General features: G+C 39.3%; 1 protein-coding gene across 8 annotated transcripts in view; it reads left to right on the top strand.

The window, feature by feature from the left end:
• The window catches only part of R3hcc1l (R3H domain and coiled-coil containing 1 like), an 82,682-nt gene extending 58,413 nt beyond the window's left edge, over positions 1 to 24,269 (top strand). For 3 of the 8 annotated variants that reach the window (XM_050145242.1, XM_050145268.1, XM_050145248.1), the window contains 5 exons: positions 6,861 to 7,036; positions 11,884 to 11,954; positions 12,825 to 12,920; positions 13,384 to 13,524; positions 23,547 to 24,269. In XM_050145242.1, coding sequence (XP_050001199.1) covers positions 6,861 to 7,036; positions 11,884 to 11,954; positions 12,825 to 12,920; positions 13,384 to 13,524; positions 23,547 to 23,614 — 552 coding nt within the window. In that variant the 3' untranslated portion in view covers positions 23,615 to 24,269. Of the gene's footprint in view, positions 1 to 1,204; positions 1,283 to 3,963; positions 4,265 to 6,860; positions 7,037 to 11,883; positions 11,955 to 12,824; positions 12,921 to 13,383; positions 13,525 to 23,546 lie in introns of those variants that run through there. The other 5 variants (XM_050145280.1, XR_007592316.1, XR_007592320.1 and 2 more) reach the window with 5 other exon arrangements.
• The last annotated feature ends 2,844 nt before the right edge of the window (positions 24,270 to 27,113 follow it).

The raw sequence follows: 27,113 nt of genomic DNA, 5'->3' as shown, positions 1-27,113 counted from the left end.
TGCAACCAGCTTGCTATGTGTTTAAACTGTTAGTATATCTGTATAACAGCTTTTCAAGAATGCAGCCTGCTATGTTCATATGTCTGTGCTGTCTGAATAGGAAGCAAGTCCTGGCTCATGACAATTGGGACATTCACTTGGTCCTTCTTGTATTTTCATGTGCTAAGTAATTCATGTGCTAAATTAGTAGGCAGGAACTAGAACTTCCATTCATTCTCTGGCACCAGAGTCAATAAATGATCATCCAAACATTGCAGGCCTGATGGATATTTGGGGGTCAGGATAGGATTAGAGAAGGAGAGGTGTAGCCATGGTACAAGGTGTTGTGTAGTGAGTGCTATGGAAATGCAGGTGAAGTTAGTACTGTTAGACACACAGAGGACAACACGAGTCACTGACCCATAGGCATTTAGAGAGCTTTTACAGTATGGGCAGTATTTGAATAGTCTATGGAGAACGTGATTTTTGAAATGTGCCAAAGGGCAGCTACAAAGTCATGTTGGGATCAGTGCTGAGAATCGAAGGAGGAAGAGTGCACTGTGTCAGCCTTCAGAGCATACTCTTTGGTTGGGCTGTGCCATATCTGTTTGGTGACATGAGGCAAAGAAAAAGTAGTCTAGTCAATATATAGCTTATAGTATACTGTTGCTGTAATAAACAGCTAGACACTCAGCTGCTTACATCAACACAAATTAATATTCATACAGCTCTAGAAATCAGAAGTCCCAAGAATAGGGCAAGGCTGTGGTCTCTTATGGAAGCTGTAAGGGAGGTGATTTATTTTGTTTTTAAAAACCCTTTTCAGTTACCAGAGGCTGCCCTGCATTCCCTGGTTTATAGCACCATTTCTATTTGTAAAACTAGCCATGGCCAATCAAGTCTACTCACTGATTCTTTTCCTTAAGGTCTTCAGCTTTTAAATATGCTTATTATTGCACTGGGCCCACCAAGATAATCTTACAAAATTTTAAGGTCAGCTGATTGCACATCTGTGTCTTCTACGTTAATTCATATGCAGTGTGGTGTTTTTACAGGTTTTGGATATCAGGGTGTGAACATCTTTAGGAGGCTGTTATTCTGCCTACCATGGGCAATATTTTTTGAAATTACTTTAGCCTATTAGAATATAGGAGTGCAATGAAATCAGTAGCCGTTATCTTTTCAACTTTGTCATTGATATTTTCCTTCCTCCTACCTACAACAGCTGTATCCATAAATCCTCAGTACAAAAGAGTGTGATACCCTGAACACTGACACGGCATTGCTTCTGCTTCCATTTACCGTAAGGACGCTTTACTGTGTTATTGGATGGAAAGCTAGATTAGCAGCCAGGTGACTGGAATTATGATTCAGACTTTGTCAGTAATCTAATTTGTAACCATAGGGATATCCTTTTAGTCTCTCTGTGACATAATTCTCTGTCTGCACAAAGAATTTGGGTTAATAATAGCAGCCCATCTGACAGAGATGCAGATAACTCTCCCAGAATAATGTAGCATACTTTAATTTTTTATCTATAGAGAATAAATCAAATCTTTTTATTTTCCTTTTGTATTTTGAACAATGAAGAATTAAAAAGTCTGGATTGTTTTTACTTCCCACCATTATTTTATTTATTAAAAAATCTTCTGTCAGTAGATTTGGATGATTATGTCACAGTAAGTTAAGCTATAGTTTTTAGGCCTGGCCAAAGTACTAGGGCAGTAAGACTCTTCAAGCCCATACTTGAAGAAGTTGGCTAGTTGAATAGTTTGTGGATCAAGTTGAATACTGAAGGAATATCCTGGTTTCACTTATGCCTTCTAAGCAGGAAAACAAAACAAGTCTTCAAATGTTTGTGTTTGGTTACTCAGCAGGGAAAAGTGCTTGCCGTGTGAGTAAGATCCACAAAATACATGGAAAGGTCAAAGGAGAGAATAGATTCCAGAGTTCTCCCTTGAATTTTTCCACTGGCGGACTATCACATATACACATTATAATAATTTTGAAAATCATTTACCCAGAATCATTTGCTAACTTCCTTTTGGTCTGCTGTAGATGCATTAAAATGAATCAAATTATAAACCTCATCTCTTTCTTTTTAATCAAGCATTAGTATTTTACAAGATTAACCTTGGGCTAGGAGGCTACATTAGCAACTAGTAGACAGAAAGTAATCATAGAGGATCACAAGGCATTCAGGCTGGGGGGGGGTGAGGAAGTAGTAGGGTGGGGCTTGCAGTAGCGCATTCTTTTCTGGTTTGGGGAAGAGAGAGGTTAGCTAATTTCCAATCTAGTTTCTCTGAGCAGGCAGGTTTTTACCCCAGCCTTTGAAAATTTTAAAGATTTAATACAAAAACAGAACGTAAAATAAATTTTATTCATGATTTCTTACACTGAACACATGTTGAAATGGTGTTCTGGATATATTATATTAAAACACATAAATTACACATGTTTGTTCTTATTTTTTCTAAAAGAACTAGCAGAGAATTCAAATTTATTGCCAGGTGTGGTGGCACATCCCTTTAATCCCCAAACTCTAGAGGCAGGTGGATCTCTTTGCATTTGCGAGCTTGGTCTTCACAGTGATTCCAACACAGCCAGAGCTATACAAAGAGACTGTCTCAGGGAGAGATAAAAATTAAAAGTTATGCACTGTGGCTCATATTTCTATTGTAGACAACATATCTTAAGTGTTATAGGTTCTGGGGCTAAAGTCAATGTGAAATATTTATATTGTAAGACTAAATGTGAAATATTTATATTGTATATTTTTATGGTTAAGAAATGTTTGATTTTCAACACAAAGCCCAGCAAAATTCTTCACAGACCTCAAAAGAACAGTACTTAACTTCATATGGAAAAGCAAAAAACCCAGGACAGCCAAAACAATCCTGTACAATAAAAGAACTTCTAGAGGCATCACAATCCCTGACTTCAAACTCTACTACAAAGCTACAGTACTGAAAACAGCCTGGTATTGGCACAATAACAGACAAGAGGACCAATGGAACTGAATAGAAGACCCAGATATTAATCCATACATCTTTAAACACCTGATTTTTGACAAAAGAGCAAAAAAAAAAATGAAAAAAAGAAAGCATATTTAACAAGTGGTGCTGGCATAACTAGATTTCAACATGTAGAAGAATGAAAATAGACCCATATCTATCACCATACACAAAACTCAAGTCCAAATGGATCAAAGACCTCAATATAAAGCCAACCACATTGAACCGTATAGATGGGAAGTACACTTGAACACATTGGCACAGGGAACCACTTCCTAAATAGAACCCCAGCAGCACAGACACTGAGAGAAACAATTAATAAATGGAACCTCCTGAAACTGAAAAGCTTCTGTAAAGCAAAGGACATGGTCAACAAGACAAAACAACAGCCTACAGAATGGGAAAAGATCTTCACCAACCCCACATCAGACAGAGGTTTGATCTCCAAAATATACAAAGAACTCAAGAAATTGGTCACCAAAAGATCATATAATCCAATAAAAAAAAAATGAAGCCACTGTGGCAGTGGTCCTACATTCACAATCTCGCTTTGCTTCTTCCATCTTTATATTCTGATTTTTTGTGCTTTTCCCTCTTTTATGTCCCATATATATCTGTCCTTCTAGCTCTCTTTCAACACTTTGCTGAGATTCTCAGGAGAGAGAGCATTAGCAGTTTGTCCTCCTGTCTCCACACACACACAAGTGTGTTATGAATAGAATGTAAATGGCTCTAAATAAGACCCAAAGCATGAAGAAAGTAGGCATTCTTTTTAAAGAAAGTCTGTAATACTTGATGGTAATGGAATCTGTGTTAATAGAAAAACTCATCCAGGGTGTGGAATTTCTACCTGATGTTCATGAAGTATAGAGTAAGAATTATGGGATGTATTAGTTACTTGTCTTGATGCTGTGCCGCAGTAACATACTCTTGATAAAAGCAGTTTAAAGAAGGGCTTATTTTCTCTCAGTTTCAGGTTACAGTCCATCTTAACGGGAAGTCAGCTGGTCACATCGCATCTACAGCCTGGAAGGAGAGAGCATTGAATGCTCCTGCTTAGCTAGTCTTCTCCATTTTGTTTGGTCCAGGGCCCATGTTCTGGATGCTTCTTTCCACCTCACCGTAGTGTAGATAATCCCTCACAGATGTGCCCAGAACCTTGTCGCCTAGTTGATTTTAGAGTCTGTCATGCTGACAATCAATTTAGCTATGATATAGTTGATATTACACAGGGTTTTGTTATTATTAACAGACTACTCAATAATTGAAGAGTAAGTATACAAATTTAGTTTTTCTTAATTAGGTTAGAACAAAGAATTTTAGTCAGTTTTTCTTGCCAAATTATCTTGCCTTTTTCTTGATAAGCAGTCCATAGGATTTCTATTTTCAAAGATATTTTATAGTCTGTATTTTACTTCTCACAGTGTCTTATTTAACCCAATTTGTAAATGTACAAATACACAGTGCTCTGTTTTGTTTAACTTTTGCAAAGTAAATAAAAATGTCAATGCCAGCAATCGTAAAATGAAATGAAGAAAGCAATTACATTACAGTAGCATCACAAAGAAAGTATTTAGGACTAAGTTTAACAAAAGAAGTTTCAAACTGGTAATTCTAAAGCTCAAATGGGGCTATTAAGATGGCTCTTTGAATGAAGGTGCCTCCCTGGGCCTTTGTGGTGGAAGCCAGCTATTTCAAGGTTGTCATCTGATCCCTCCTCAGGAGCCTACACACAAACATGTACACACAAAATAAATAAGTATGTATAAAAATCAGAGTATATCCCGTTTTCATCTGTTGGAAAACAGTATTAAAATAACTTTCCAAATTGGACAACGTATGATGCCTACTTTTACAGAAATTAACAAGCTGTTCTTCAAATTCCTAATGAATACAATGGCCCCAAATAACCAAAGTGATTTTGAAAAACAGAGTTGTAGTAGTCCAACTTCTGATTTCAAAACTAAATATACAGCTCTGGTAATCACGTTGTACCTCTGGCATAAGACTTGCTTTCTAAATGACTGCAGAATTCTGTAGTCTGTGGGTCTCTCTGAGTTGTTACACTGCCTAGTATCTTCTTGCCTGCTTGTGAGGATGTCTTGCCACGACCTTAATGCAGAAAGGAAAGTTGAGGGGGGAAAAGGGAAGGGAAAAGAAAGGACGTGACTGCTCCTTGGTATGTGGTAGATGAGAAAGTTTATTATAGGTAGATATGTGGGTGATCATAGCCACAGGCAGGGACATCTGGGAGAGTCCAGAGTGAACCTGACCCTGAGACAGGTGGGGAAAGAGAGAGAGAGTGGGACCAGGTGCAGCAGCCAGTAGGCTCAACGGTGTAAAGAGAGCAGGTAACCAAAATGGCTGAAGTATATAGGGAAGGGCAACTGGGGGAAGGGCAGCCCAGCTACTAGGCTGGAGTTTAGGGTAGGCGGTAGGTGTGCTAGTCAGGGGGACCCTGTAACAGGTAGAAACTAAGGGATGCAGGGAGAACCTGGTGACCAGTCTACTATGATATGATATGATATGATATATGATATATGATATGATAAGCCTTTGTCCCAGGTTTGAAACCTAACGGGGACCACTTGGTTATCTGACAGTCTTAGATTTCGTGTACACCCAGGAAAAACTGATAAATGGCTTAGTTGGTGCAGTTGCAGGAGCAGCCTTTTCTTGTTCTCTGTTTAGACACATTGAAGTTGCCATGGTGTCTGACATGTAAAAGCAGGCTATCTTTTCGTCTTTTTCTTTTTAATATCTGTGTACCAAGCAGTATTATGTCAAACACCTACCACATCTCGTTTACACATCTCATGTCTGTCTCTGAGTGGAGGTATTGTTATTATCCCCATGTTTTTAGATGTAAAACAGGATTTAGTGGGCAAATTAAACTAGAAGCACAAGAATAATGTCTAAATTACCTTCCCTTTTCATCCCTCCCCAATAATTTGATTACATCTAAGGAGAGGAGATATATCTATGGCAGTATAAATTCTCCTTCCTTCCTTCCTTCCTTCCTTCCTTCCTTCCTTCCTTCCTTCCTTCCTTCCTTCCTTCCTTCCTTCCTTCCTTCCTTCCTGATGATGGTGAAGGAAATATGCCATCACAGAGGGAGTGCTTGAATCACCTTTAATCTTGTTTCCTCCAAGACCCGGTGACACCATGACGCCATGGCTTTGCTGCACCTCCCGTTTTGCAATACTTCCAGTGTGTGCAGTTAGCAGCTTAAAGGGTTTCTTAGTTTCCCCTTTAATAGCAGCTTCATTACTATTAATTCTTTTATAGCCTTAGGTAGCTCTTATTCTAGGGACCTTGAGTGTAACTGCTTATGCTACTTACATTTGTCTTAACAAATTTCTTTGTAAGCTTTCTCACTTTTTTTTCATTCTTAAAACTTTATTTTTGGTCACTTCCAGAAAAGAAATTATGAGGTGGATATGAACAGTGAGCCCAGTTAATACAAATGTTAGCTTGTCTGTTCAGCTGTTGTCTCGGTTTCTATCAGTCATTCTGGCTGTTCTTCTCCCAGCCATTCCCTTTCCTGTGCTAGATATGCCGTGTCACTGCGCTACGTCCACACACCGCTGAAAAGACTATATTTTCTCACATGATAACTGATAGAAACAAGTTAAATTTTATGACTTGCTCATGTGCTGAGATTTTCATACCTTTCCTCATGTTCCACATGTATGATTATAAACACCCAGCCATTACAGTATTCACAAACACCACCAATAGAGAAATAGTGCCAAAAGTTAAGAGGGATGTGGAGATGGGAGCAGGATTGTTTATACATGGAAGGATATTTTCATAATGCCTTGATTTCCCACTGTCAGGCTCTTTACTGTGTTTATTCCTCTCTAGTTGTCAGGGAATATGAAGAACAGAAAAAGCATCCAGGAGCCTAGATTTGATTATTACAGCCACGAACTTCCTGATATCGACCTCAGTGAATGTGAATTCCCACATGTCATTGAAATTTATGACTTTCCTCAAGAATTTCGTACAGAAGACCTTTTACGGATTTTCTGTAGTTACCAGTAAGTATTTGCAAGTGGTTCCAAATGACAGATAAGGTGAGAGAAAGTTATCTTAATAATTTAAAAAAGTCGTTGATTTTAGCATTGGGTTTGTGTTTTGTTCCCTTAGAAAGGCTGTAAATCAGACTGGTCTTCAGTTCCTTGAAAGGGCCAGGTAGGCTTGATAGACATTTACAAAGACCATTGTTGGTGATGACTCTTAAGTCTGTCTGGGAGGTACATTTAGTCCATTTATATTTGTTGTAATTATTGACGTATTTGAACTTATATCCAAGTATTTGTTTTTATATTTGCCTGTCATTCTTCTGAGTATACCTCTCCTATCTTTTCCCCCCTTTTCTAGACTTATGGGTTGACTTTTTTAACATTGCATTTTTTAATGTAATGTTTCTGTTCTTTGGTGGTTACTCTAGAAATTATAAAAATGTGTGCTTAAACTATTAGTGGCTAAAACTGATTTTTTTTTCCTTTGCCTCTTTCTAAAAATACTGCAAGGTCTGTTTAACGTATACATTCTCATGACTATTTGATTCCTGAATGAGATATAGTCTTTATCATTTTACTCACTAGTGATTTTCCAGTAACAAACTCAAGTGTTGTTACAGTTCTGAGTCTTGTGTCTGTTAGATAATGCTCTACCACTGAACTACACCCCAGTCCTTTATTCTTGAAAAGATTTATGTTGTTTGTATGTTATTAATTATAGATTGGCAGTTATTTTTCTCTCAGAGACATGAAGATACCCTAATGCAGTTCCCTTTCTTTCTGGGTGAGAGTTTAGCTGACAGTTCCCATGCCACTTCTGATTATAATCTCTTCTCTGGATGCTCTTAAAATTTTCTCTTTGACTTTGATATTGATCATTTTTACTGTGGTGTGGATTTTGTACCTTTTTTTTTTTTCAAACTTACCCACATTGCAATTATGTGGGCTTATTTAATCAGTGATTAATATTTTCATTGATTTTGTAAAGGTCTTAGACATTGTCTCTTCAGTATTGTCTCAGACCCAATCTCTCTTCACCTTGTCCAAGACACAAATTGGGTGTGTGTTAGATTTTCTCACTTAATTTTCTTGTTACCACTCTTTTGTATATTCCTTCTCTTTTCCCTTCAGACTTTCTGAATAATTTCTTCAGTTTTGGGGCTCTAGTTTATTTTATCTATTCCAAGCTGTGCTAAATTGTTAAATATTTATATTGTATCTTAAAAAATTTTAAAGTCTGCCTGGTTATATTTTTACAGCTTTTTTTCTCCATATATCTTCAGTTTTCAGCATTTTTTCTATTTCATTAAGTACATTGAGCGTAGCCACCTGTAGCCCTTCTGTTACCTGAAGCTACTTTAGTTGTAGTTTGCTTCTGATTAACTTTTGTTCATATTAGTACTTGTTCACAGTGTCTTCCTTTTGGGGGAATTTAGTTATATTTTTAATGTGAGTTGATGTTTGTCTTTGGATTGTATTTATGGGCATTAAGGGCAATGAAGAAAGAGAGGACCCCTTGTAAAACTTCTATGCCTTTTCATGCACCACATGCCAAAAGTGCTAACAGTTCAAGAGTCTTCAAATTAAATTGTTGATTTGAGGTTTTTCTGACTGCTCAGAAAAAGTCAAATGGGGAGTGTTTTTTTTAATTGTTAAATGTCACAGATGCTTTATTTTGATCCATAAAAGTGTCTAATTCATCCACATGCTGTCCAGGTGCACCTCCTTTACTGGTGTTGGTTGGACAGTTCCTGACAGTCATCTCATATTACCTTGTCTGTAATTTATAGATTCAAATCTTTAAAGAGACAAGACATTTTAACAGATCTTCAGAGTTTTCTGAGGGAATAGTTCCATGTGCTGTTTTTTGTTGCTTGTTTTCAAAGTGACTTTACTTTAGTCTCCCAAATCATTCAACTAACTTTTTTTGCTGTTGTTTGTTTGTTTTGTTTTGTTTGCACAGGATTGCCATGTAATCCCAGCTGGCCTCATACTCTTCCCTAATTCACCCTTTTGAGTGCTAGGATTTTAACCATAAGATGCCTTTCTTGGCTTAGTTCAGTTGTACACACACAACAGTTCTTTACACTCACAATTCATTCAGTTTTATATTATTAAATGTAGTGAGGAGTTCAGGGGTGTTACAAGTGGTCTTCAGAACATTTATGCTAACCCTTGATATGTACATGGATGGTACATTTTAGAAGAAGGTAAAGGAATCAGAAGTATATATATTATTTCCAGCTTACAATAAAAAACAGAGCCAGGAACAGAAAGCTAAGCCTGAAGGTTATTAAGAAAAAGATGTTCAGGGTCTAGAAGAGAGTCAATATCAAAGAGTATACCTCAGTATTTCACTCCTGCTGTTGAAAATGAATCAAGTCTATCTGGTGCTGCAAATTTAAACTTAAAATTCAGTTTATTTCTATCCCAGATGCCCAGATTATAGAAATGCTCTGCCAGATCGCAATTTTACATTGAATTTGTAAGAGTCTGTTTCAGAGCATAGCTCCTAATTCTTTCTTAAAGGATCAGAGAGAGAATATTTCAGGTAGCTCCGTGTGTCTCAGAACAGCCATAGTGTGGTTGAGAAAGTAAAACTTTATTTATAAAAATGGTTGGCTTTTGGTTTTGGTTTAAGATAGGATCTAGGTAGCCCAGGCTGGCCTTGAACTCTTAGTCCTCAGCTTTCAGAAGTGCTGGGGTTTACCACCACATCTGCCTTTGTCTTAGTCTCAAGGAAGAATTGTTAAGTAAAGTACTAGAATAGATGCAATTAACTAGCAGTTATATACTTGTTTTATCAGTTAAGCTCCATTGGGGGAAGACAACTGAAAGAAAACAGGAATGGATTCTGGAAGACATTTAATCTATACCATAAACCTTAATGTAAATGTGTAGTGTAGGTAACTTATTAATTCAGTTTTGTTAAGACCCAGTATCAGGTGCTGTTCAGTTCCTAATAGATCCTTAAGCGCAGTCAATAAGACTAAGTCTCAAATTCGAGCTACCTTAGATTATTATTGATAAAAAGTAGACTGTCATTAATAAAATAGGGCCATTTTGTCCATGTCCAGAATTTCTTCAGAGATTATTGGGTTTTGCTGCTATTTTTGTTTTTGAGAGTTTCTTTCTATGCAGCCTATGCCAGCCTTGAACTCAAAAATCTTCCCATCTTCACTTCCTCAGTATTGAGTTTTAGGCATTCTGGGCTTAAGGATAATTAATTCTTTTGAGTCATTTGCTTCTCTTTGCTTTGTCTCTTCCTAACTATATCTGTGAAAGCATTTTCTATAAAATCTAAAGCCATTCTCAAAAGGATTTAAAAGGACTGAAGTCTCAAGGGCTAAGATGAGGCTTTTAGCTGTCAAAGTCTTTCCCATCTTTTCTACTCTGCAGCAGAGGCTCTTACTGTTGAACTCAAGTTTTCACTCCTGTGGTCATTTTATAGCATGGTCCAGCTTAAGTCAAGTTTCCTTTATTACTTTTTCAGTCAAGGAAATTAAGAAGGGAAAGCTATGTTAGTATTTTTCTCTTATAGTGGCTTATAAGTTTTTAAAGGTCATGATGCAGAAGTGTATAACCATACCTGACTCAGATCCCAGAGTCAACTTTGCTTCACCACCATCTCCATCAACATTAATCTCCTTGGTGATTATTGCTATTAATAATAAAATTAATGAGCACTGTTGCTTTAAAAGTTGCCTTAAGAGTGCTCGTTATCATGGTCTTGGCCTGTTGTGGACAATCTCATTTCCGTTTTCCTCATCGATGGCTATCTTCCATCGTGCCTCAAGGTGCTAGGCAGGCTGCTAGGAGAGAAAAAAATACCAACAAGTCTTGTCCAGTTGTGGACCCTGGGAGCTACAGTAATGATTCCTGCAGCCAGATACGTCCATCGGTGCAATAGTAGTACACATGAGTTGAGGTAGAGGTGGTAGCCACTCGCTGTCTGATTAGATTTCAGGCCTGCCTAGCAGGAGGAATTTATTCCTGGTACTGTGAACATGACTAAGAACCTGTAGCTGGAAAGGTCATAGACCCCAGGGAGAACTTACTACTGTCATTTTGCTAAGTTGGTATAGTATCCACACACCTTCTAAATGCTTAGGAGTTGGGCATGGTGAGGGTGGATTTAATCAAACTAAAATGTATTCATGCATTAAGAGAATTTTAAATATATATACATATATATTTAAATGTGTGTGTGTTGTAATCCTGATATTCTTTGTGCTCACTGTGTAGCTCTGTTTTAAACTAAAAAGGTAATTTTATTTTTAGTATTAAGTGTTCATTGTTTCTCTTTAAAATTTTTCTGGCTAACTATGGTTGTTCCTTTCCCCCACCCCCATATACACACCTTATTTTCCTTCTACAACAAGAAAGAGTAGTAAGCATTTGTGAATATAGTTGTATTTTTTATTATTTGACTTACTTATTTTTACAATTGAATTACGTATCTAGCAGTGTAGTACCCATCCCAACACACAGGTTACATTTGCATCAAACCCAGGTGACTTCCCTGACTTCCTGTATTCCTCTTTAGCTCCTTTGGCTTCCTTTTTCATCCCTTCTCATTTCTCCTCATAAGGACATCTCTTGAAAATAGTGCATTAAATACTTTACATCTCCAGCAGATTTGTGAGGATTAATTAGTTGGCATCTATAAAATGCTCCCAGGTAATTCTTTATGATGGTATTATTGCTTTTAAATTTTAGTGGCTTCTATGTGCCAGGCTGTTTTTATTTTTTATGTCACTATTCCTATTTCTCTATCTTATGAAATGCTTTGTAAGACTATTTTAAAGACATTTCATAAAACAAATTTTAAGAAATGTAAAAATTGTTTTCTTTTGTTACAGAAAGAAAGGATTTGATATTAAATGGGTAGATGATACACATGCCCTAGGAATATTCTCCAGTCCAATCACAGGTAACTGTCTAGTGACTCTCAGGAATTCCAGGTCCCTCCTACTGTTTATCTTCTCCTTCTTGTTCTTATTTCTCTTCTTTTCCAGCCAATTGGAACTTTGCTCAGCCAGTATCTGTAGTAGAATAAATACTGGTTTTTGAGACATGTGGCTTGGTACCCACATGTTCTCTCCTTCTTCTCTTTAATCTAGCGTTTGGTATTTGGAAAGGTAGGTACGTCCTCCCAGGCTATTTGCATACATAAATGTCAGGCATTATGAAGACCATAGTGAGTCTAAATTTTACAGTATTTTTTCCCCTCAGACAAATGAATTTGAAATAGTGTATCTAGTGAGATTACTTGTAGTAGCTCCTCTCTGAATATATGGTTGGTCTTTTGCACACATACATATTCTGGGCTCATAACCGAGCTTATGCAGAGGAATCCACAGCAGTCAGAGTTGCTGGCTTGCTAGTTCCTGTCTGAACCATCTCTAGAGCATGGATTTTTGTGGGCTAGATAAAATATTTTTGGCTTTGTGGAACAAAAATCTTCTGTCGTTACCTAACCCAGCATTGTAGCAAAAAAGGCAAAAAAGCTTCTATCCTCACCTAACCTGGGTATTGTAGCAAGAAAGCAGCTACAGTGTGCAAATGGGTATGGCTCTGTTTATAAAGCTTTATTTATAAAAAAAGAAAGTCCAATGGCTGAGTTTGGTCTAATCTCTGTTCTAAAGTGATTTAGTGTGCAGATGTTCTGTATTGTAGAATCTTCTTTTTTCTTGCCATGAAAACCAACAAACATAACTTCTAAGAATAAATGTTTCATAAGAAATTATCCTAAGTTTTCTTCTGCATCACTTTACTTCCTTATGTCTGTTTTTCCTCGCAGCTCGTGATGCTCTGGGGATTAAGCATACCATGGTGAAGATTCGGCCCTTGTCACAGGCCACAAGAGCAGCCAAGGCCAAAGCTAGAGCTTATGCTGGTGAGCCCACAACCTCTGCCTTTGTTCCTGATAGATAGTGATGTCCTTGTTCATTTCAACAGTTTCACACCATCCAGAACTCAATAGACACTGTGTGTGTGTGTGTGTGTGTGTGTGTGTGTGTGTGTGTGTGTGTGTGCTAATACTTCTATTGGTATGATTTTAAGGACAGAAATAATGCCCTCTGAGCAGCCACTGGAAGTGTGGGAGAGACTAAGGGCGAGCAGTACAGTGACCAGCTTCTGATGACATTTCTGTTGTTGGGTCCTAATGCAGATAATGCAGCCAGGGTTGTTTGTGCTTTGCCATACTAATTTCCTCAGATCATCATCTATCGGGGTTGTATTAATTACTGCTGATACCACCCTTGTTAGTCTGTTTTGTATGTTAATTACTGAGTTAAATCACTTGTAGCTATAGTAGTTTCTCTTCCTTACTGCTTCTTACTCCTTTTTTTCCCCAGAGTTTCTCCAGCCAGCAAAGGAGCGACCTGAGACTTCAGCAGCCCTAGCCAGAAGGTTAGTCATCAGCGCCCTTGGGGTTCGGAGCAAACAGAGCAAAACGGAGCGGGAAGCAGAGCTCAAGAAACTGCAAGAAGCCCGAGGTGAGTTGACAATAGTGGTCTGTGGTCCACAGGGGTCCACTAGGAGACCGATGCTGAAAAAGGAAAAGATTGATCTCCATCCCATTGGATCATTTCCGTTTCTGAGGAAGCTCTCAAATCTATGGAAGTGGTTTTCAAGCCTTACATTCAAGAGATGCAGTCAGGATTTGTCTCCTGTTCACACACCAAGGCATCTGGTTAATTTACTCTTATGAAGAGATAGGCTCCACCTTCTCCGCTGTTTCCTGGCTTTTCTACAGCTTGCTCCAAACCAAGAGAAAATTTTCCTCTGAAGACTTCAGTCTCCCAGACCTTGTTTGCTGTTTTTACTGGGCCATGACAATGCCATAGTGTAATGAGATGGCATAGATCTTTGGTAGAAGGTAAATTAAGGCAGAGCCAGTGACTGATATTGGTGATAATGACCTTAGCAGGGATTTTTGTCTTAAGACACTTTGAGGAGATCCACCTGTCTTCTGATTTGTTTCTAACACTTAAGAGTTTTCAGAAAATAATTCCACAGATCCACAAACAGAGTTTTTCTTTCTTAGAGGTTGGAGTCAAGCTTAAAATATATCTTCTTTTTATAAACTGTTGAGTTCTTTGTAAAGACTTAGACTCAGACTTGACACAGAAGTATTCTTTTAATCAGCCTTCAAGCTTTAGACAGGCTCTTTGTTTTTACTCAATATCTATAGATTCAGTGAAGACAATTCTGAAAATTTCACTTACCAAAAAGTAACTTCATTTTTTCTTTAAACCAACTGAAGTTTCAAACTCCTTGTTTATTGCCAGTCTAAGAAGGCCATTAATACTTCCTGTCCACTATGCTTCGGTGATAACAAGCAGCTTCTGGACTCTCAGCTGCACTGGCCAGATAACCAGTGAGTGAGAGCATCATGGCAGGTGTTAGGGGTTTAGAATTGGACCCAGCTAATTTACCTTAATGATTATAATGAGGCAATTTTGTTTTTGTGTTTTTTCTAATGTATTGTTCATTAAAAGGTTTCTTAGAAGAAGGAAAGGATTGCTTTTGTTTTTATAGATGGTAAATAACAGAACTGGATTAAAGTAGAATGTGTGGCATCCTTAATCCTTTGTTAATTTATCCCTGAAGAAAATGACTCTTGGGTGGTAACTACAGTTATCTCAGAGGGCAAATAAAAGGGCTTGGGGGATGTAGCCCAGTTGTAAAGCATTTGGGTAATATGCCCAAGGCCTCGGGTTCAGTCCCAGCATTGAACAAAAAGCAAGCCAAAAAGGGTAAGTAGAGGATAATGACAGTGGTATCTGGTGAAGATATGACTCCTTCTGCATATGTCATGCCTTCCTGTAAATATCACCTGTGTTGCTATGAGTACTGCAGCTGTTGCTTTGCTTGAATAGTATCTGAGTGTCCTCTAGTTCTCGGCAGGCACATCAGCATACTGTTTCTCTTGAAGTATTTGTTTTAAATGCTTTGTTTTCCAAAGGACATTTCCATGGTGCAGTTTAAAAATGAGACTGTTGGCCGAGTGAGCACCCTGTTGCTTTTATTTTATTTTATTATTTTTTGAAGTGGAGTTTACTCTGTAGTCCTTGCTGGCCAAAACTTACTATGTAGCCTAGGCTGCTTTTGAACTTATTGGAGTCCTACCTCTGATTCTGGGGAGCTGGGATTATAGATGTGAGCTGCCGCTGCCATGCTAGCATCTCTGTTGCTTTTTAAAAATGAAGAACATTTCATCCTGTGTATTTGTTTATCTGCAATGGTGTTCTCACTGTTGCCTGTGCTGAATTTGTAACCATCCTGCCCCAGCTTCTCAGCTTCCCTGGTAACTGGAATTCGAAAGGAGTTTGGGTTGTAATAACAGACCAAGGGTAAGTTCTGTCTTTAATGTGTGGATTACAGAAGACCCTCCCATTAGTCTATATCTGGGCTCTTCTGTTCTTTGCATCTGAGAAAATGAAGTCAGGGAATTTCTCTTTCTGGTATCTTTTGTACTGAGCATTCTTAAGGAGTTGTATGGAGTCCAGGCATTTCGCTTAGGTGTGTTTTGTTCCTCTCCTTAAGACTTTGGGTCCAGTGGGGACTGTCTGCATTAAGCAGACCACAAAACGGATTACGTTTAGATATTTTAAGCAGTCATTTTCCTTTCATAGCTTCGCTCTCCTGCTGCGCTCTCTCTCCTCTTTCTCTCCATGTGGTATTGGGACTGGACACAGGGCCAGTGGAAGTCAAGCATTCTGTCACTGAGCTATACCCCAGCTTCTCCTCTCCTTTATTTCTGAAAAATTTTTAGTATAAGAAGTGGATAGGAAGGTTTTGCTGATGAAAAGGACAGGAAGGAAGCTCATAGTGTCGTTTTGATATCATTGTCTTGATACCTCTGATTCAAGATACTGTTTCCAGTTCAGAACTGGCCCCAGAAAGTTAAGTCAGTCCTAGGTTACCCACCTAGGAAAATGAGAAGAGAGATTTGAATGTAGGCTTCTTTAATTAAAACTTATACATGTTTTTCCTGTGCTTTTGAAGGGTTTTTGAGACAACTGCCATTTTCTCAAAAATAACTACCTTTGTAAATAAATTTTTAAGTCCCCAGAGAATGTACTATAATAGGCTTCTTTTTAGTTATAGATGTCAAAGGTTAGCTAGCAACTTTAGTATGACTTTATTTCTTTAGTATGACTTAAATCTGTGTAGTAGTTTAAACATGTTCCTCCTTTTTTTTTTTTTTTTTCCTAATTTGTTTTTCTCTGTGTAACAGCCCTGGCTGTCCTGGAACTCACTCTGTAGACCAGACTGGCCTCGAAGTCACAGATCCACCTGCCTCTGCCTCCCAAGTGCTGAGATTAAAGTCATATGCTGCCACCACCGGCCTTCCTTTTTTCTTAGTAGAAATCTAGAACATCTGAATGTCATTCTGTACTAGCAGCCCTTTACTATAAAGATAAGGACAGATCATTAAGGAAATAAAGGAATCTGGGCTGTAATAGAGCTGTTGTTATTTAACTGAGTGACTTTGGGCAGGTCAGTTATCACTCTTTGTCCACTTTCCAACTAAGTGGAAGTAATGCTTGCTCTGCCTAACCATGGAGAAGTTTTTGAGCACAACATAATGTGTAAAAATGCTGAGATAGTGCTTTACAAATTCAAAATACTGTTCTGTCTTCTATGTTAAAATATGACATGAGTGTGTGTGTGTGTGTGTGTGTGTGTGTGTGTGTGTGTGTGTGTGATGTACTGCTGCTCTCCCATTACACATAGGAGATGTTGCTGATCAGTCATGACAGTCTCCCTTGGTAAGTACTGACATCTTCTTGCCAATAGATCAGAATTTGCATGGACTGAAATCTATCCAGTAGTCTCTTGTAGATTCTTTCATTAATATTGTGTCATAATCTGACTCTTCTTTGCGCTGCATGAAGAATTCTATTGACTGCCATGTTGTTGAGGACAAAAAAGGTACATGACATGTGCTCATTCTCTCTATGAGTGATGTTGGCTTCTTTAGTTTTTCTTCATAAATGTTAGGGAATTTTAGTCTGAGCTTTCTCCAACACCACTCCCAAAAGAGTTGAACACACCTAATCTTTTGAGTTTTTCTGATAGTATTTTTTTATCCTACTTGGAGCCTACTTGGAGCCTACTAACATTTTAGTGGGACAGCTTATATCTCAGTCCTTTAAGGGAGATTCACAAACGAAAGCTAGTTCTGAAAGAGTTGAGAAGGAAGTGCCAGATCATTTACAGCAGATAACACTGTGAATCAAGAGGGAGACCCTTTAGTCCATTGTTTTTGAGCATGAACAAAGTCTTCTGGTCCAGCAGAGTACACAACAGATCAGAGCTGTACTCAGAATGGGGACTGGAAGCATAGATATCTCTGAGTGCTTTGGACTTGACTTAATCAGGTGCTTTCAACCGGTGATTCATGCTGAATGATGAAACCATATAAGTAAAGGACTGAACACGGGAATATCTGTGAAATTTTTTCCATGTTCGCTATTCCAAATATTTGATTGCCGACTAAAATTAGAAATGTATATCATTGCTTCTCATAATAAGCTGCACTTTCATCTTCAAAGTCTGCTATAATTATACTTCATAATTTAATTTTATTCTTAGGAGTAGGTGATTAACTGCTTGGTTCTAAAAGGCCAACATTGGTTCATAGGGCTAAAGCAGAGGAAGTAAACCATTTGATCATGTAGTTTGATTAGTTCAGTCACTACAAATGTGGAATCATCTGGACAGTGCTTGCTCTTTTGTAGTCAAACAGATTTACTCATGGTAACTAACTCTGAGAAGCCTTCTTATGCATTCCATTATCCCTCAATGCTGCATTACTGACCATAATCAGATTTTCAAGGCATTTTTGTAGCTTTTTTTCCTGCCCTATTATCTGAAGTTCACTTCATTCCTAACCATGTTATAAATATGTAAAATTTTTTTGTAGATGTGTAATATTTACCTTTTTTTTTTTTTGGTTGCTTCTAAGAAACAAAAAATGTCAACAGTGGGACTAACTGACCATGTCAAGCCTTGCTAAAATAAATAGTACATCATTCCTTGTACTTAATACATTGCAAATAATTTTCAGTTAAATGGGTCCTGATGAGGTCTGGATTCTATTTTCCTAGTTGTACTGATGCTTATATAAATACTTGATAAACTTTATCTGAAGCCTTGCTAAAATTAAGAGGTTATGTAGACTGCTTACTTCTTGATCTGCCAAGACTGTCAGGGAATAAAGGAAGGCAATTACATTTGCCCAGGCTTGTTCTTCACAAAGCTTGCTGATTATTACTCTGTAGGTGGCTACAAGTGGGTTTGGTGATCATTTTTAAAGTGTCCAAGTAAATTTTGAAAGTCTTTAATTTGCAGCCCTTCTCTTTCCTTCCTTTTTCTTGCCAAATAAAGCATGACCCCAGAGTGTTCCCTTTTCAGTCTTCAACACATCTCCTCCCTCAATGAGAGAGGTAGCTGACTGCTCCCTGATTTCAGTCATCTTGTTCAATAGACATTTTGTCCATTTATTTTTCATACTGGGGATAGAAGTCTTCAGGGCCAGTTGATGTAAATGTTTCAGGTTAATCATTCACTTCTAATGTTCTGTTCTCTCAGTTCCTTGTTCTCACAGCTGCTGTGGGCTGTTTAGTCAGTTTACTTTCTGTTTTTAATAAAGGCAGTGTTAATGACAACTTTTTTAATGCAGTCAATCATTAAAATTCCTTTGAAAAAGGAAGATGTTTCTGTCATTTAATTTTTCCACATGCTTTTCCTTGAAAGGGAAGCCCAGCCAATCACCTTGTTTGTAGGGCGTGAACCCCTTAGGCTAATATTTACTTATAAAATCTTGTGGGTGTGCTTCCCACTTCCTCTTTGTTTTTACCTGTGCTTCATGGTAACTCTGGCTTTGTGAGTCCCTCTTTTCTTACCCTTATTAAAGCTAAATATTTTATACTAAAGCTAGTCTGGTTAATTCTATAAACCACCCGCCAAGAGTTTGGCGCCGATCATGAGGCTTAATCAACAGTCATATAGGTTTGTCATCTTTATTTTTAGGATAATCAGGTTTTTTAGATACATAGAGATTATATTTAGTGTAGATAGTATAATCTTCAGCCTCTTCGAAGAGCTATAAAAAATGGCCTTTAATCTAACCTAGAATTCCATGACAACGAGACACAATCACTCCTGGCAACACCACTCTACTCCTGAGAGAACGTTGAGCACCAAAGACACTCCACTGGGAGCTTGTCTTCTTGGCAGAACTGGCCTTTGGGTAAAGAAAAGCCCATACTTTGACTACTGACAAAGATACAAAATATCCATAAAACAGGATTGTCTTATCTTGCCAAGACATGGTAGGAAAGTTCTATAAATGTTCCTTGCCTTTGATAATAGTATGTCAGTTATGGTAGGCCTTAGCCAAAGTTGGTTGCCTCAACATTGCAAATGAGACTTTGAGTGATTGCCCAGGTAGTCAGTTGTCACTACCTTTATTGCACATTTTGGAAGTTTCTCGTTTGTACTTCCTGGTTGCTTAAATAATATTATTTCCTTTCTCAGATCTTTGATGGAGTTAAAGATTAGATAATTGTAGTTACTCTCTACATTATTTAGACTCCTTAAAATAAAATGTTTAGTAAAACTTTTGTTATATGTTTCTTGCTTAATATTGTTTGTTATTTGTAATTTTATATTTATTATTTGTTCCTATTGTATATAGTTGTATTTAGTTTGGTTCTGTCTTATTTAGACAAAAGGGGGAGATGAAGGGGAAGCCCAGCCAATCACCTTGTTTGTAGGGTGTGATCCCCTTAGGGTAATATTTACTTATAAAATCTTGCGGGTGGGGCTGGAGAGATGGCTCAGAGGTTAAGAGCAGTGCCTGCTCTTCCAAAGGTCCTGAGTTCAATTCCCAGCAACCACATGGTGGCTCACAACCATCTGTAATGAGGTCTGGTGCCCTCTTCTGGCCAGCAGGCACACACACAGACACAACATTGTATACTAAATAAATAAATAAATAAATAAATAAATAGATATTTTTTAAAAAAATCTTGCGGGTGTGATTCCCGCTTCCTCTTTGTTTTTCCTGTGCTTCGCGGGAACTCTGGCTTTGTAAGTCCCCCCTTTTCTTACCCTTATTAAAGCTAAATATTTTATACTAAAGCTAGTCTGGTTAATTCTATAGACCACCCGCCAACATTTCCTTTTTGCTATTTTCAGGATAGTAGAAAGTATGCTGCTGAGTGAGGACCTGGATTCCAGCCTCAGTTCTTCCTGATTATTTAGCCCTAGCCAAGTTACTCCAGCTCCCCGGGCCTGTTCCCTGTCTCAGGGCAGGGCATTGCTTACAAGTCCCATTTGACCGTGTTCCTCTGGGTTTCCTATGCTTCATGTTCTCACTACTTCTTTGTGCTTCTCAATTTGTTTTCCTGCTCTTTAACTATTGTTGCATGCCTTGCCACAAGAATTTACACACACACCAAGAATTAGGAGTTTTTTGTTAGCAGGCACTTATCACTAGACATATTTCAAAATTGTGAAACTTTCTAGACTTCACAAAGATGGCACAGTATCTGTGCTGGTGTAGGAGTTCCTTATGTTTATATGTTGCTTTTATTGGATGAATAAAGAAACTGCCTTGGCCTAATTGATAGGACAGAACTTAGGTAGGCAGGGTAGACAGAACTGAATGTTGGGAAGAAGGGCAGAGTGGCAAATGCCATGGGTCTTCTGCCTGAGACGGAGGCTGGTTAGAATCTTGTTGGTAAGCCACAATCATGTGGCAATACACAGATTAACAAAAATGGGTTAAATTAAGATGTAAAAATTAGCCAATAAAAAGTTAGAGCTAATGGGCCAGATAGTGTTTAAATGAATACAGTTTCTGTGTGATTATTTTGGGTGTAAGCTAGCCGGGCGGCTGGGACAAAGGACCCGCTCTCCTTACAACACTTTACTGTGTTTTATAATCCTGGAGGCAAATACATTCGCACCAATATGTCTAAGCAGAGCATGTGGTAAGTCACACTAGTAAGCCATGTGAGACCAAACAGCCTCATCTGGTTAGATTTGCCACCAACAATGAATTTTGACCCAAACTTTAAAATAAAAAAACAAAACTTTATTTTTAGAGCTGTTTTGATTTCAGACTCATGAATTATAGGTTGGCCATATTTTTCTATTGTTTAATAGATAATATTTCTGATTTGTTTCCTATCCTAATGAAATTTTTTAGTTCTAGTAACTCATTTTCCTGGTTTCTTTGTTTTTCCTTGGAATTCACAACCAGTTTTTGACTATTTCATCCAAGACCGCTTTGCATTTAAATCTTACCTAATTTGTCTCTTTTTAAGACTCAAAACCATACTACTTTCTTAAGTAATCCTAGCATCCTTTGGATAAATCCATTATCCTTGGCATTGCTCATGCAGGACCGACCCAAACCTGCCTGCTTTGCAGCTGAGTCTTTAGTATTAATCAACTTTCAGTTCACAATTTGTTGATCCTCATTTTTGCCTCGTGTAACTTTGCTGCTATATTCAGATGATGCCACAAGATGGTGCCCAAATAGCAAGGAATTTCTCTGTCTCACATTCCCAAGTGTCAGTCAGTTCCCAGCCAACTTCCTTCCCCTTAAAGTACAGTCAAGTATAATTCAGAGAGCTTGTAAGTGATTTTTCTGATTTGGAAGATAGATTGAAATGGCAAGTGTTAATTCTAAACTCACCTTGATTTCTGTAATCCACCTGGTTCATGACTTGAGGCATCTTTTTAGACATCAGACTAGAACTAGAATTCTTAAAAGGAAGTAGCCACGGCTTATGATATGCATTTTCTAGTGTTAAGGTAAATGGCTGTCAGCCATAAGATTAGAACCAGTATCATTTATAAAAGAAACTCTTTACATTGTGATTAATAACAGTAGCAAAGATATAGTTATTAAGTGGCAATGAAAACAATTTTATGGTTGGAGGTCGCAACATAAGGAACTGTATTATGTATTAAATGGTCGCAGCATTAGGAAGGTTGAGGAACATTGCTCTAGGATATTTCTGGTTCCTGAAGTGCTCTGCAAAGTTCTGGCACAGGTTCGTTCGCCTCTGAATTGTTTCTCATTAAACTTATGGTCGGGAAATAGTGAAATCCACAGGATGCTGCTGCCGTTTGAGCAGTTTGAAAGGTTAAAACATATTGGTGACTTAGTGGTTAAGAGCACTAGCTACTCTTCCAAGGACCTGGGTCTGATTCCCAGCACCCAGCTCTTCCAGAGGACCTGGGTTCAATTCCAAATCCATATCATGGCTCACAACCATTTGTAACTCTAGTTTCAGAGAATCCAACCTTCTCTTCTGGCCTCCAAAGGCACTAGGTATGCAGGTGGTACGTAGACATACAAGCAGACCAAACACTTAAGCACACAAAAATAAATAAAACATCTAGTTCATATTGAAATGTTTTTTTTAATATGTTCAAAACACAATGAATTATGGGCAGTTACTTGAAAGTACCAAACCCACCTGAAAAGAGTAGACTTAAACACCCACTAGCAAAACTAGCAGCTGAGTCCTACTAGGTTCTGACTTATCAATATAGTTTTTTTTTCTTCAAATCTTTACTCATTATTCAGAAACCATACAGTGGGGGTCTGAGGAAATGGCTGATTGTATTAAGACACTTGTCACTAAGCCTAATGGCCTGAGTTCAATCTTGAGTCTTCAGGGTCCACCTTGTAGGAGAGAATTGACTCTCATGTGTTGTCCTTTTACCTCCACATGTCATTGTGCATGCACACAAATGAACACACATACACATACTATAAAACATGGCGGGGGCAGTTTACAGTCACTATCCTAGTTTGGCTTCCTATTGCTGTGATAAAGACTGACTAAAACTAACCTGGGGAAGAAAGGGTTTATTTCATCCTGTGACTCCTAGGTCATAATTTATCACTGAGGGAAGTCCGGGCATCTGGGCGGGAACTAAAGCAGAAGTCTGGCAAGAATGCTCTTGACGTGCTCCTCGTGGCTTGCTCAGGGGTGGCACCACCCACATTGTTCTGAGCAGCCCTCCTGGATCAATTACTGATGAGAAAAATGCCCCACAGACTTGCCTACAGGGCAGTGTGATGAGGCATCTTTTTCAGTTTAAGGTTCCTCTTCCCACATGACCTGAGCTTGTGACAGATTCACAGGAACTAAGCGGTGCAGTTAACCTGAGGCCGAAGCTTAGTGATACAGTGTGAGTTTAATTTGTGTGAGTTTTATCTTCAGCATGACAAAAAGAAGAGGAAAAATAAAATAGGGAAAGGGGTAGAGAGGAAAAACTAAAGAATAAACTGTCTCAGAGTAGTATCAGTCCTACAAATCACTTGGAAAGTTAAAAAGTTGTTAACCTCTGGACTCAGATGAACTGGTCAGGAAATCTACCTGTCTCATGAATAAAATTTCTTGTTATTTGATTAAAGGAGACTCACTGGCTATGTGAAATATATGGTCATATGATTAACATTGACCCTTATTTACAGAGAGAAAACGGTTGGAAGCCAAGCAACGGGAAGACATCTGGGAAGGCAGAGGCCAATTCGCAGTTTGAACATCACTTACTGAATTAGGAAATGTGCTCATATTCTTGAGACAAGAAGATCCTTCCAGAGCTGTGTCCATGCAGATGAGCATGTTAAAGAAACGTAAACAAAAGACTGGAGGGCATAGCAAGAACAAGGAGTCCTGTCCTAACCCTAAAGTCAAACTGTCCTTCTGTGGTAGATGCTAAAAGGAACCATCAAGTGAGAAGAAAAATGGAGCACGTGACTTCTGAGAGTCCTCTGGGTAGAAGAGGTCGTGTTAGTGTGGGTCACACTTCCAGGAAGTCTAAAGCAAGTACAAAGCAGAACAGGATCCAAGCCTGCAGTGGTAGGAGTCGGAGGCCCACGTGGCAGGGTATTCCTTAGTACAGCAGAGGGGGTGGCGGGAAGCTGTTCACAGAGACGGAGGTGCCTGATATACTCGGCAGATAATCTACACTGCTGGCTCTGGACTCTAAAGCCAGTGAAGCGCAGCACATGTGGGCGTTTGGACTTCTGAGCTGTACTAGGCTTGGTGCCTGATACTGCTCCAGCTGCATGGCAGCCAGCGGTCTCTCCCTCCTTCCTCACAGTAAGCTGGTCCTAGGGAGCTGAGTGCCAGCTCCAATTTAAGCAGTAATATGTTGTGAGAAGGCGAGATTAAAGACTATTTTACAATATTAATCATTCTGGTGTTTATGAGTTTGCTCCCCACCACCATGACCCAAAACCCAACAACAGAAGAAGAAAAGAGAAAATCTGAGAGGAGCTCTCTAATCTTCATGTCTCTGATGCCATTCATGGTCTAAACAGGTGCTGCTTTTATCAACCCCTGGAGAACAGAGCGTGCGCCCCATCTTTTGTGCCCCAGAGTGTGCTCCCAAGAGACCGTTCTGGCATTTCTGTGTGGCAGCCTCTCTTGTGTTGACCTCCTTATCTTTCCTCCAACCTCTTGCCTTTTCCATAGCCGTCAACTCTAACACTCTGCAGGAAGCGTTGGCATCCAGCATGTTCTTGGTACAGTCTTAGCCTGTGCCGGAGGCACTTGGCAAGCAGCACCAAACCATGCAGTGCAGCAATGAGCTGCCAGGCTGAAATAAACACCTCTAGACCGTGAGCAGTTCCCAGAAGGACATGAACGGGTCAGCACCACCAGCTCAGGCCTTTTGTCTCGCATCTGCCTTCTTCATAGTTTGGAGGGGGGTTCTGGACTGAAGAAATGGTAGTGCTAGTCTTTGGGGTGCTGAGGAGGCGGGATGTAATGTCACACTGAAGCCTCTTATGCCCATGACAATGATGGGTTATTAGCGTTGTGTAGAACATGGTAGGATGGGGCTCTTCAAATATTACTCAAATGACACTGGCCTTGAGTCTGAGTCTTGACCTATCCTGTCACAATTCTTTAGCATTGTCTCTCTTGTTCCAGCTTTCCTTTTCCAGTGGCCCTATCCAGTGAGTGCCACCATTCCCTATGTGGGGAAATATGTTGTTGTGTTGGTCCTCTATTTCCATTTAAGTCTTTGACTTGTACCTGTAGGGCTCGTGCTCTGTCTTCATAGAACAGACCTATCTAATATCAGTACGTCTGTTTGAACAGAGGGTACATTGAAAGAAAATGCCAAGGATTCTATCATTGACTTATTAATTTATTTGTATAGGTGTTTTGTCTGCATGTCTGTGAATGCCTGGTTAACTGTGGAGGCCAGAAGAGTGTGTCAGATCTCCTGGAACTGGAATTACAGATGGTCATGTACCTGGGTCCTCTAGAAGAGCCAGGCTCTTAACTGCTAAGCCATCACTCCGGCCCCAACATTGCTTTATACTTCTAAGGCTCATACTTAGCATGTTTTGGCGCCCTGCCCCATGTTAGATAGCAGACCTACAGCCACACATGTGCTGAACATGGACCTCTGAGCTATACTCTCAGGCTGTGTTTGGACAACAAACGGAATGATCTTTTCACTTGTCTGTGAAAGTACTTCTTGTTCACTGTTTAGTGCCCTTTAAAACATTGTTAATGATATGTACAGCCCCATGTGTAATACCGAGGTTTTAAATAAGTCTCATCATTTCCAAAACAATTGTTTTCTCATCAAGTATCCTAGCAACCTATCTTCCATCTGATGATCAGCTACTTTTAACTCTCAGGGTTCTTCTTCTAGTCAGTCTCAGAGAATAAATTTTTTAAATCAACATTTGAAAGTTATGTGACATTACTGTTTTACTTCTGATCAAAGTGTACTTTTGCTTACATTTTTCCAGTGGTTGGGGTTGCTGTGTATTGGCCAGTGGTAAGAAGTCCCGGGTGTGGCCTAGGACAGACTGCCTTGAGCTTGTGCGTGGAGGATCAAATCCCTGGTCATGTCTAAGCTGAGCTTTCTCAGAGCAGTGGAGAATGTGTGCCGCCACTGTCTCACTGACCAGACCGCTCTAAAATCAGCAGAGCTATTTGAGTGGGGTGGCTGCTGTGAAGGAAATGTTAGCTATCAGGGATGGCATCTCACGATCTCTGCTGTACATGTATGTTTTGTGTACGGTGAGCATCTAACTCTTTCTCATGTATAATCTACATGAGAAAGTTACAGTTCCTGTGGATTCTAGTTTTCCCTCCCTACCGTGAAGGCCTTTGTGACATTAGGAGGTTAGTCTCTGAGGAGGGAGCTTCCTAGCCAAGGTGAACATCGTCTGAGGTTTTGGTTCTGTCTGGAATGTGGCGGTTGGTATTCTGTTAGCATTCCTCATCCAGTTATGTCATGCCAGCCGCCAGCCTTTCTGTGTCTTTCTCTTTCAGCTCAGAAGTTTAACAGCCCAGCCCTTGTATCGCTTTTTCCAGGAATTAGAACCGGCTGCACCTACCAGCCGTGTGATGTGGGCAGGGAGGCTGAGGCCCGTGCTGCTGGTTACTATCCGCCCCGCCTGCTTTTTCTGGCCTCTTAGAAACTAGATCTAACAAGAAGCAGAGGGTAAGCTCCCTGCCCAAATCTAGTCATCAGTCTCCACTCCCACCCCAACCCCCAGCTAGCCGCACATTCTTTCTCAGACCATTAGCTTCATGTGTGAGTATAATGTTGTCACTGTTTGCTGGACCCTACAGGAAATCAGTCCTTCCCTTGTTTACCTAAACTAAACTACTACACCAAAATAGGCTTCCTCGGCCAGATGAAGGAGACGAGGAATGGAAGAAATGGAGAAGGGAGCTTTGTATTCACAGCCCTGAAACATGTCCCTGTTCACTATCGGGGTAGCTCATGTATTGTGGGGAGGGGCATCCTGTAAATCAGCTCTGTCTGCTCCCATTCATTTGGTTTTGTAGCCTCTATTATAAAAGTTTACGGTCTTTGGATTGTACCTTCTTACTCCTCCCCATCACCTCTCAACCTTTCTGACCCCAGTTTCAGTTGAGCCTGGGGTAGAGGGTGGTAACTGTAAAGCAGATTGGTGCCTGACTCTGGAAACAGCCTGGTCCAGCTCTGGAGAAAAGAGGCAGAGTGCAGGGCACTGGAAGCTACAGGAGCACAGCTGAGCTAG

Source organism: Alexandromys fortis, unplaced genomic scaffold (assembly GCF_014885135.2).
Source record: "Alexandromys fortis isolate MF-2015 unplaced genomic scaffold, M_Fortis_MF-2015_v1.1 scaffold_16, whole genome shotgun sequence".
In the NCBI taxonomy this organism is placed as follows: domain Eukaryota; kingdom Metazoa; phylum Chordata; class Mammalia; order Rodentia; family Cricetidae; genus Alexandromys; species Alexandromys fortis.
Note: the sequence above shows the minus strand (reverse complement) of the source record. Positions and strands in the feature narration are given on the sequence as shown.